Below are 12203 nucleotides of genomic sequence, written 5' to 3'. Positions count from 1 at the left end.
CAGCCCAGGGGAAATATTTGGAAGAGACTTACAGGAAGAGAGGTGATTACTGGGAAGCATGGTGGTAGGACCTCCCCCACTCCCTTCCAAAACATTTCTTGAGCACCACTTACATGCTGGCACCAGTACCACGGGGACAACGATGAACAGACTGCCCGGGCCCTCATTCTGCCCACAGCACGTGGAGGCACAGGCCTTTAAGGTGACTTGCTGGCAATGGGCGGGGCTGAGACTTGCTTCTAGGCTGTCAGAGTCCAAACCCACTGTGTTGGGAAAAAGACCAAGGTTTGGATGGCCAGCTCTTGGCAGCCTGAAAAGGTGTGTCTGCGGTTTCCTGCTCTCCTCCATCCTGTTTAAAGGCCCTTCTTTCTCACCACTCCTCCTCTTCCCAGCAGAGGCCCCACCTAAGAAGGAGGCTTTTCTCCCTGTGTGCCAGGAAAGGGCTCACTTGATTTCTTCCAGGTCCAAAGGGGAAACTGGCCCTTCAAAAAAATTATCCGAGCCGCTACATGATCTCCAGGAGCACGCTTGAATGGGTGTATGTATGTATCTGTTGAGCTACCTATGGCTCTGAACCTCCTTTTGGCCATTTTTCAATGGGCAGTTGGAACAACTTGCTTCCCAGTGTGAGCACCTGCCCCAGTGATTGACAGACGCCAAGGGAAGGACCACATCCATCTCAAAGAACATCAGTCAGGTCTGCCCACCTAGCAGTTTCAAGTTGGAAGGAGGCTAGGGACTGGTAACATGGCCATATGGGGAGAAGGTGCAGTCTTTCCAACTCTGCACACTGGTGTGCTTGCTTGCCCTGCAGACCAGCGCACACCTGGCAGCTGTTATTCCCTCTCCTAAGAAGTGAGATGAGGCACAGCTGAATTCAGAACTAGCTCCAAAGAGCTGCTCTGAGTGACTCTTGCAGAGAAAAGAGTAAGCTTCCATGCATTTCCCAGGCTGGAGGGCACATCACCCGTTGCAATCGCCTGATGCTTCTCACTTGGGGCTTTTAGGGGCTCATGGAGTTACAAAGCAATTAGTCTTATCTCCCTCTGTGGACTTCCCTCCTCCTTCCCCTGCCCAGAGACGGAGGAGTCTTGGACTTGGGGACGACACTGACCCTTGGCTAGGCTGTGCCTGTGCTGACAGAGATGGAGCCAAGACTCAGCAGCTGTGAGTGGAGAGAGAGCTGAAGCTTCAAGGCAAGGGTCTTATGCAAAGGATCTAACCATCTTTTATCTGGTGGGACTGTCGACATTTCTGTTTATAACTGATGCATTTGTACAACCGGGACACACTTTAGAGGGGGAAACACCCTTTATCCATCCAAATGTCCAAGTACTATAGAAAAATGAACATCTTACTTTTCACAATACCAAACAAGATTTGATTTTCTTTTCATAGCACATGGATTTTATTTTGATGGGCTAGTCTGGTAAATCCTATAATAATGTCAGTTTTTCTGATTGACGTTGATTACATGATTTATCACGGCTTTTTTTTTTTTCTTTTTCCAAATAAAAACAGACCAGAGTGATTTGGAATTACAATAGATAATCTCTCCCTTGTCTTTTTTTTTTTTTGGCTGTGTTGGGTCTTCGTTTCTGTGTGAGGGCTTTCTCTAGTTGCGGCGAGCGGGGGCCACTCCATCGCGGTGCGCGGGCCTCTCACTATCGCGGCCTCTCGTTGCGGAGCACAGGCTCCAGACGCGCGGGCTCAGTAGTTGTGGCTCACGGGCCCAGTTGCTCCCCGGCATGTGGGATCTTCCCAGACCAGGGCTCGAACCCGTGTCCCCTGCATTGGCAGGCAGATTCTCAATCACTGCGCCACCAGGGAAGCCCTCTCCCTTGTCTTTTGATTCCTAGTGCATGGAGGGCTCCTTGTGCAACTGGGACTAATCTGTGATGGGTTCGTTTACATCACACATTGAGCATAAGACATAATTGTGTGGCTTAGAAGTGCTGTATCACTTAGGAGAAGATTTGTGAGCTCCCTCTTCTGCTTTCATTTCTCTTTCTTTCTTTCTTTCTTTCTTTCTCTCTCTCTCTCTCTCTCTCTCTCCCTCCCTCCGTCCCTCCATCCCTCCCTCGCTCTCTCTCTCTCACTCTTTCTTTCTTTCTTTCTTCCTACCTTCCTTCCTTCCTTCCTTCCTTCCTTCCTTCCTTCCTTCCTTTCCTTCCTTCCTTCCTTCCTTTCCTTCCTTCCTTCCTTCCTTCCTTCCTTCCTTCCTTCCTTCCTTCCTTCCTTTCTTTCTTTCTTCCTTTCTTTCTCAGAGTTGACATAGTGGGTAAAGTTGCCCAAGTCTGCTGGGAGATGCTGAGGCTCCTGGAAGCAACCAGAACTGGAGAGGACCCTCTCCTCTGAAGGAGCCCAAGACCATGCTGATGACAGTTTTGTCAAACAGCAGGCTGCCTTCTTCTTCCTCTCTTTATCATCTTCCCTCTATGTGGGGATGTAGGAGATGGTCTCAAGAAGTGTTAATTGTCTTTAACACAGCCATTAATGAGAAACGAGAAGATAAGGAACCAGTTCCCTTCCTGCCTTCCTCCCCCTCTTCTTCCCTCCTTCCCTCCCTCCTCCTTCTCCCTCCCTCCCTCTCCTGTCCTCCCTCCTCCATCTACAGCATCCACAGACCAGCTCTAGGGTCCCTGGAGGTTGGCACCCAGGGGCTGAGGATGCTGACAGACCAGTGAGGGAGACAGACATGAAAACAAATCAGGGTGTCGGAGTATTATGGGATCTATGAGAGACCTGTGGGGGGGATTCAGCTCACAGAGTGGTCCTTCCCCCACAGTAGTTGGAGTGGGGGTGGGGAGATAGGAAAAGTGGGAGGGGGAGGAGGGGTGGAGGCGCAGATTGTGTTCACCACCACCCCTCATACAAGATACTTGTATTATACAGGCACAGCTCTATCTCTGCCAAGGTAGGTGTTACATTTTTTTTTTCTTTTCCATTATGGATTATTACAGGATATTGAATATAGTTCCCTGTGCTGTACAGTAAGACCTTCTTGTTTATCCATTCTATATATAATAGTTTGCATCTGCTAATCCCAACTCCCAATCCATCCCTCCCCCACCCTACCCCCTTGGCAACCACAAGTCTATTCTCTACATCTGTGAGCCTGTTTCTGTTTTGTAGATAAGTAAGTTCGTGTCATATTTTAAATTCCATATAAGTGAGATCATATGGTGTTTGTCTTTCTCTTTCTGACTTACTTCACTTAATATGATCATCTCTAGGTCCATCCATGTTGCTGCAAATGGCATTGTTCTGTTCTTTTTTTTTTTTAATTAATTAATTTATTTATTTTTATTTTTGGCGGTGTTGGGTCTTCATTTCTGTGCGAGGGCTTTCTCTAGTTGCGGCGAGCGGGGGCCACTTTTCATCGCGGTGTGCAGGCCGCTCACTGTCGCAGCCTCTCTTGTTGCGGAGCACAAGCTCCGGACGTGCAGGCTCAGTAGTTGTGGCTCACGGGCCCAGTTGCTCCGTGGCATGTGGGATCTTCCCAGACCAGGGCTTGAACCTGTGTCCCCCGCATTGGCAGGCAGACTCTCAACCACTGCACCACCAGGGAAGCCCTGTTCTTTTTTTATGAGTAGTATTCCGTTGTGTATATGTACCACATCTTCTTTATCCATTCATCTGTCGATGGACATTTAGGTTGTTTCCATGTCTTGGCTATTGTAAATAGTGCTGCTATGAACATAGGGGTGCGTGTATCTTTTTGAAGTATGGTTTACTCAGGATATATGCCCAGGAGTGGGATTGCTGGGTCATATGGCAACTCTATTTTTAGTTTTTTGAGGAACCTCCATACTGACTTGTTGACTCAGGAGTCCAAAGGCCCAGCCCCTTGCTTCACCTGGAATGGCTCTGAAGGGTCAACCAGCCCTGGAGCTCCCATGGCATCAGCCGAGGCCTCCGTTACACGTAGCATCGCTGCTGTGCTGCAACATCGCAATTAACTTCTCCTTCCTGGAGGCAGCTCCCTTCTCCCTTCAAGTGTTACTCCCGGGAACTCCCCCCGGGAATCCCCTCCTGCACACCAACAGCGCAGCTTCCTGGGAACCTAAGACTCATCCCAGAGCAACCATTTTCCCCTACACTGTTTCCTTTTATTTATTGACATCATCATAGCATAATTCTGTCATCATTTTCACTGAAAAAGAGACAACTCTTCTCCATCTAGCCATTCATCTTGAAGTTGATTTTCTTTCCTTGTAATTTCATAGTTGTCCCTGGCTAACTGCCTCACTCTCCCATGAACACCTCCATGGACCTCACTAGGATTATTTGTAACCTCACAAATACAAACATCATAAAGAACGCTTGCCTTTCCTCTTTACAAAACCTTGATTTCCCAGTTATAAAATCAATTATATGCAATTGTAGACAGTTTAGAAAATAGGATGAAAAGTTACTCATAATCCCCCAACTTGGAAATGACCACTTCAGTATTTCCATGTTTCCTACCTTTTAAGAATTCTGGTTAAGGTCACACTGTGCCCTGCCTTTCTCACCTGACATTGTGTTTTATACATTTCATGTCATTAAAAAGTCTTTCTAAAGATGGTATTTTAAAGGTGGTCGTATTCCAAGGTTAAGGTTGAGTCCTTGTGCAATAAACCCTTCTCTGATGTCAGGCCTCTAGGTCAGCAACAGTGATTTGAGTGACCCAGGGCAGGTCCACCCACATGGAGTAACAGGGTCAAAGGCCAAAATGCTTTCCAGTCGGTGTGGACCCAGGTGTGTCTTTATTGGTTCCCATGTGGACACTTTGCTTTGAGAAGTCTGTAAGGCTTTTGAGGGTAGAATCTAGAGTCTTTTGCATCCCCTTGCACACCATTTCCCAAAATGTACCTCTGGTTCATGATTTTAGATGGCACACAGGTGAACGTTATTATTATTGATTATTATTTTTTTTAATTTTAAGTCTGGTGTAAATTATCCAGGGCTTCACAAATGCTATTGTTTGGGATGAGTAAAAAGCACTTAAGTGGATAGATGTTCAACATCACCAGTCATTAGGGAAATGCAAATCAAAACCATGTAAGATACTACTCTACACCCACTATGATAGCTGTTTTGAAAGAATAAAAGCAAAGCCCAGAAAGCAGTGAGTGTTGGTGAGGATGTGTGGGGAAATTGGAAGACTTGGGCACTGCTGGTGGGAATGCAAAATGGTGCAGCTGTTATGAGAAATGGTATGGTGGTTCTTCACAAAATTAAAACATAGAATTACCATTTGATCCAACAATTCCACTTGTGAGTATATAGATCAAAGAACTGAAAGCAATGACTGGAAGAGATATTTATACACCAATGTTCATAGCACATTATTTACAATAGCCAAAAGGTGGAAACAACCCAAATGCCATTAATGGATGGATAACAAAATGTGGCATATACATACAATGGAATATTATTTAGCCTTTAAAAAGAATGAAGTTCTGACACATGCTACAACATGGATGAACCTGAAGACAGTATGCTAAGTGAAATATACCAGTCGCAAAAGGATATATATGACTCTACTTATGTGAAGTGGCTAGAATAAATTCATGGACACAGAAAGTAGACTAGTGGTTGCCAGGGGTTGTGGGGAGGAGGAATGGGGAGTTAGTGTTTAATGAGTTTCAGTTCGAAAAGGTGAAAAAGTTGTGGAAATGGATGGTGGTGATGGTTGCCCAACAATGTGAATGTACGTAATGCCACTGAACTTTATACTTAAAAATGGTTGAAACGATAAGTTTTATGTTATGTATATTTTACTGCAATACACAAATGAGTTGATGTAAAGAAAAAAATTAAGCACAGGTGATGTGGCCCGTATAAGGTAGAGTGTGAATGCCCAACTTTGCAAAACACGGTCCAGCCTTGCCCACAGTGTGGTTAGGGATTACAGTAGTTGCATGCAAATGAGAAGCCTTCTTTCAATACTCTGAAGTTTTAAAAAAAATTGTTCCATTTCTGGGCTAAAAAATGTTTTACACTACTTTGTGGTAAATAAGAAGGTAGAAAGAGAAGAAATGTGACATTTGTTGAGAAACTTTTTGTGCTAGTGTTTTATTTTGTTCACTTCATTCTAACAACACTGTGGTGTAGGGACTAACCCGGTTCAAACTGGGAAACTGGGCCCCACTGCCAGTAAGTGGACAGAACAGCCCTCCCCACTGGGCGGCCCACCCTCACGCTCTGAGCTCTCTGGGGTATCCCTCACTGCTTCTCTGCCTATCCCATTTTCACCTTCTGTCACTGGACATTGAAAAAAAAAATTCCACTCATTTGGAATTTTCCATCTGCAGGGCATTAATTTGGAAAAACATGAATTGTGGATCCAGCAGTACATAAATAACGGAACCAAATCTTGTCCCTCACAGCAGAACACACACACTAAAGCCAGAAACAAAACTGGGCACCACTCTGAGCTCTTGGCTCTTCCAGTTTCCTCAGTTTTAAGCCTGTTGTAGTCATCTCGTTCCATATGAAAACAAAAATACGCCCTCACCGTGGAAAACAGAGAAGTGCAGAGGAAAAATCCCACCACCTAGAAATAACCACAGTTCACACATTGGTCAATGTACTTCCCACTTTTACTGGGCAGACCAGATACATCAGATACATATTTTTAAAATGGGCTTTACAATGTATAGTTTTATCACCTGGCTTACAACTAAATATATTGTGAACATTTTCTCTTTTACCACTGTTAAAATAATTGCATAGTATGGAGAAATCATAAGGTATTAAGCACTCTTAATACATTGAGGGAATTTAGATATAATTTTTTTTCAAGGAAACTTTATTCTCTTTCCAAATCCTTGAGAAAACAGGTGTCCTTGTCTTATACAGCTTCCTACTGATGATAGAAACTTGTCCTTCAACTTAGCTTTTTAATCTGCTTCTCTGTACCCATCTGATCAATCAAGTAATGCATTTTATTTTCTCAAATCTCTCATTTGCTCCCACTTTTCTACCTAGTCTCCCAGTGATACACACACATTTCCATTACTCCAGCATCCTGTCTCTCACCTCTGATGTCTGCCCCCTCCCTTCTCCTTTGCTCCCCTTACAAATGCTTCCTTTCCTTTCCTTTTCAAGATACTATCTTTTTTTAAAATTAATTTATTTTATTTTGTTTATTTTTGGCTGCATTGGGTCTTCGTTGCGGTGCGCGGGCCTCTCATTGAGGTGGCTTCTCTTGTTGCAGAGCCCGGGCTCTAGGCGAGCGGACTTCAGTAGTTGTGGCACCTGGGCTCAGTAGTTGTGGCGCACAGGCTTAGTTGCTCTGCGGCATGTGGGATCTTCCAGGACCAGGGCTTGAACCCGTGTCGCCTGCATTGGCAGGCAGATTCTTAACCACTGCGCCACCAGGAAAGCCCTTAAGATACTATCTTAATTGATTCTGATCACAACTCTATTCAATGCTTTATGCTCAGTTCCACATTGGGAGTAACCTTTAATAATCTGAAGATAGAATTCAATTGTTTAAAGGAAACTATTAATAAGCCCTGGTAGAGTTACATGTATCAAGAAACACAGGACTTGGGAACAAGATATGGCATTTTTTTTTTTTTAAAGTAGTGTTTTGGAGAGGGCAGGGAAGAGGAAAGTAGTTGGTACTTTAAGGAAATGTTAGGGACCATAGGGAAATCTAGTCACCATTTCAAGGCTACTAACAAATGATCATCTCTCAGTTGGGACATTGGAGAGACAGCCTTTAAAGGTCATGAAACCTGCATGGCAAATGCTGCACACAAATGTGGGTTAATAATAACTTTGTATAGCAAGGCAGATGCCAGGTAGCATAAGAGCACATGCAGACAGTGTTAATTCTGGAGTCCCGGAAGCTGTGAGGTGCTCATCCATCACATGGCCATCTGGAAGGTAGGGACACTTGGTCATTAAAGGAAATCCCTCTGGCACTTCATCCTGTTGCCCACACACGTGGCACATCTACACGAACCCAAAAGCAGTTAGGGCCCAAGATTTGATGAGTACAATGTGCTTATGGGATCAATAGTACCGATTATGTGCGATTAGACTCCCCCGAGAAAATATTTTGACAGACTGTTAACTTGATCTTCCCTGGATACATGCTCTCACACCTGGTAACCTATCCCAGCCGGTGACGCCTATAATTGCTGGCGTGTGGCAGAACTTGGTTAGGCTCTGATGCTAAGGAGACAGCACATTTTGCGTCCCGAGTTCCAGGGAGAAAATATGGTCCCCACCTATCCAGCCATTCCACCCACACCTTCCAGTCGCCTATCCTGGGCCTGATACCCAATGCAAAAGGAAAAGACAATCCCTGCCTGGATTGGGGTCCCATCTTGTACTCAGTGAAGCATTTGTTTTCATTTTCAATTTGTTGAACATTTTCAATTTCTGACATCTGCAGGGTCAGAAGTAGGAGAGGCCTCTGAACTGAGTTGGCCCTAGAAATCTGGCTCAGGTTGGGGTAGGGAGCAAACCCTCTCCTCTTGTTCTCTTCTAGGTCCCTGCCCTTGTCATTGTTTTCCTCAAATCAGTAAAAATCAATGAGGTGAAAGAGTTATGAGACCAATCACCAGGGGGCGCCCTAGAGGGGCCTTTTAGGATCCCTGAAGAAGTTCCTAAGAAAGGAGAGTGGGGTCAATTCCTCTGGTGGAATTTAAGGGCAATAATTGGAGTTGGGTGCCCCCAACCCTGCTGTGGGGTGGGCACTAACTGAGCTGCCCCCCTAGAGCCTGTCTGGGTCTCCCTGCCCAAAGAAAGGAACGCCAGAGAGTGTCTCTTCGTGTTTAAGAGGCCAAGTCTTTTCTTGTTTATTTGCCTCTATAGAATTTCACATACTGTAGAACGTCAGATAGACTTGAAATAACTCTCCACCTGAAAGGCAGTACGACTGGCTACATATTGAGGAAGTAAATATCAAGGACACCAGGGCGACCATCCCATCTGGAGTCCTCGATGCTTTTACAAGCAGAGCTTTGGCTGCCAGTCTTCAGCAAGCCATGAGGTAAGAGGAGAGACCCTGTTAATTAAGTGTCCACAGGCAACTAACTAACCTGAGAGGGCAAAAGAGGCAACCCTCCGCTTACCACAACCAGGTAGGAACGGCTGAGGAAAGCAGCGGAGCTGGCCGTGCCAGCATTTACACATGGAACACTTCCTGGGCAGCCAGGTGTCATGGAGCACAGACCCACAGTTCCTGAGGATGAATGGACATGCGGAGTTTAAATCCCCACCTCTCCTTCCCTCTCCTCTCCACCCCCAGCCCCTTTCAGTGGCTTACTGTTTGCGCATGTCATGCTCACAGTTCCGTCCATAGAAAGAGGGAGGGCAGGCACAAAAGGACCCCAGCATGCAGGTTCCCCCATTCAGACAGCAGGTTCTGTTTAGCTCCTTACCTGAAATGTAAGAAAAGGTGGCTGAGAGGGTGGAAGGATTGAAAAGCTGAGTTCCCGTAAGCCAAGGTTAATATGGCGGTAAGGACTTAATCTCCCCAAAGTGTTGACAGATGTCTATAAACATTGTAAACCTCACAGAATAAGACTCTCCTTTTTAGTGTTCCTTTGGCTACCTGTGCTTTTGATCAGAGAAATCTTTTTTCACGCATAAGCCAGTGGTGGTACCTGGAGTCCCCAGCATGAAGTGGGATCAGGTGAGGGAAACTGCATTCTGCGGAGGTGAAGTACACAATGCCTGTCTGGCCCCCAGAATCAAAACCAGTCCAGCTATTCATCTGCCCAGCTCCAGAATCAGGTGCCCACTCTCTTAGGTGAAAGAGGGTCTAAAAGATACTCAGGAAACATGTGAAGGACCAGGATAGCAATACCGCACTGTAGATCTAAGGCAGGTACGTCTTACTGTTCTGGATTCCCGTGGATGGTACAAACTGGGAAGGCCGATGACGAATTGCAGGCTCCTCCCGGGACTGAAGGCCATCGTCTCTGAAGGCCAGGTCTCCCTGTGACGGACGGGCAAGTTCACAGTGGCCCAATCCTGAATGACAAAATTAACTCCTTGCATCTGTATTTCAGGCCACGTGAAAATTGCTAGAGATCAAAAAAACAAAGTCTCTTACCAGTGACTAATCCCAGTTCAAATGGTCTGGAAAAGGCCAGGATCAAAATCACACTAGGAAGAGGAAATCAGACCTCCATTAGCAAAACAAAGCAAATAAAATCCCTTTGAGTTAACACCTGGGTCTTCTCATCACAGGACCACAGACCACTAGGGAGAAATTGTAGAGCACCACTTTCCTTTTTTTCTTTTCCTTTCTTTTAAAATGGCTGACTAATTCATGTAACAACACAAAGAAAGATGATGAGATTAAAGTCCACCTAATCTCCAACTCTTTCCAACATGTATTATTACTTCTTAGGCTCTGTCTTCATATGCACATAATTTTAAGTAGGTATAAATCTTTTATCTTCTATTTCACGTATGTTTTTTCTCCTGCACATAGTTTTCATATAGGAATTTTAAATGCCTGGATGACATTCTATGTAATTTATGAATCACATTTTACAAACTATTTCATTTAAACCAGTCATTTAAAAGATATTCAAGGTTTAAAAAAATTTCCCATTATTCTTAACGGTTCCCAAATGTTGAAAACCTGCCTATACCTTTAACCTTCTCAGAAGCAGTTTCTTAATTTCGTTGTAATATTGACCTTTTCTAACAAAAGAGTAGGAAAACACTAGTCGTTTCAGAGGCAGAGCCAATAACCTGTTTGAAGATGTTAAAAGCCAATAGCAAAGGTGGATGCAACCTTAAGTTCCAGGTCTTTTGGAAAAACAGCAGCACTGTTGGCAGCTCTTTAAGGTTTGAACGAGATGAAATCAAACAACAAAGAGGTGTAGGACATGTTTCCTAAGCTGGGAAACTAGTAATCAAAAGCTCACACTCAAGATTTGTTCATACCTGAAAGAAAAGCGTTCCATCTTTCTTTGGTCCATGGCTCCTAACAATTTAGAAAGAAAAAGATATTAGCCTGTTTTTAATTCGCAGTCATTGCCAAAACACCCAAAGGAAAACGTTAATTTCTTGAAGTGAAAATGGGCATTTAAAGAGAAAAATATCCCAGATGAGAAATATGGTCTCCCCAGAAGGTCTCAGAAGCAGGAGCCAGGATGTCGGAAGAAACTGGGGTGTTCCTCCTCAGACAGGTCGGTCCTAATAAACGCTTTGACTAAAACCTTCAGGGAGATTCTCCTTCCTCAGCCACATGCCCCTGGGTGGCGGGGACAGCCCTCTGGTGGGCGGGGAGGCGGAGGCCCATTCGCATTACAATGCTTAAACACTCGGGGGTGGAGGTGAGAGGCGGTGAAGCGGCCAAACGAAGAATGGAAAAGGCCATTCTTGTAAAACAGTTGTTAATTAGCCCTAATGTCTCTATCATTAGTTTTGAGTTAAAAAGATCAGATTTACTCTTAGAAAGAAAGAAAAAAAAAAAAAAAAGCAAACCAATTACTCTTATCGGGGTGGTGATTCCAAGTTGGAGGAGTGGTGGAAAGTATTGCTGTAATCAGGAAAACCTGAACACCATGTATGGTTCTCCCAAGGCGTTTGATATTTTATTGAAAAGTTTTATTTCCCGAAATTTGCTTTCATCTTTGGTTTTCCAAGAAAGGTGTGTTGAGCCCGTGCTCCGCCCCAGGTGGACTCAGGTGGTCGAGAAGGGTGTGTCTCAGCAGGTGGGAGGGAAAGGCGAGGAAGCAGGTAGTCCAAATAGAAGTTCAGGGTCAGGAGGGGGTTCCTTCCCTCTCAGGAGTGAGTGGGTGTAAATTCCAGGAGCACCTGAATTTGCAAGCGAAACTGGAAGGAAGCGGAGCCGGCGCCAGGGGTGGGGTGTGGGGCGAGGGGAGGCGGGCAGGGAGGTGCGAATGTGCGTCCAGGGCCTGTGCCTTCTTGGTGGCCTGCGCATCGGGGTGCCAGGCCTGCTCTAGGAAAAAGTTCTGGAAACATGGCAGTCCGGCCTGGGAGGCCATTTCAGCCTTGCCACTGGGTTTCACTGCATTTTAACAGTCTCCCAGCGGCCACAGTGTGGCCTCTTCCATCCCTTCTCCGCCCTGCCCCCAACAACACGGGGCTTAACCCCAGATTCAGCTGTGTCCCCTGTTACCCTATAAGCATTTATTTGGTGGTTCCCTGAAGCCCCAGACGCTGCTGCGGGAGAGGCATGTCACTTAGCCCATGGCCTCTTGAAACCAAGC

The 12203-nt window shown here is 45.4% G+C and overlaps 1 protein-coding gene across 1 annotated transcript; it reads right to left on the bottom strand.

The window, feature by feature from the left end:
* Positions 1-2124: 2124 nt before the first annotated feature.
* Positions 2125-10946, bottom strand: CRIPTO (cripto, EGF-CFC family member; the record flags this gene model as incomplete). The annotated part of the gene is made up of 6 exons (XM_082415019.1): positions 2125-7877; positions 9081-9190; positions 9275-9389; positions 9850-9984; positions 10067-10092; positions 10912-10946. The coding sequence occupies 6 exons, from the start codon at positions 10944-10946 to the stop codon at positions 7765-7767; spliced, it is 534 nt and encodes a 177-aa protein (XP_082271145.1). The 3' UTR covers positions 2125-7764.
* Between the last annotated feature and the right edge of the window lie 1257 nt (positions 10947-12203).

This window comes from Balaenoptera physalus, assembly GCF_965194825.1.
Source record: "Balaenoptera physalus genome assembly, chromosome: 11".
NCBI lineage: Eukaryota > Metazoa > Chordata > Mammalia > Artiodactyla > Balaenopteridae > Balaenoptera > Balaenoptera physalus.
Note: the sequence above shows the minus strand (reverse complement) of the source record. Positions and strands in the feature narration are given on the sequence as shown.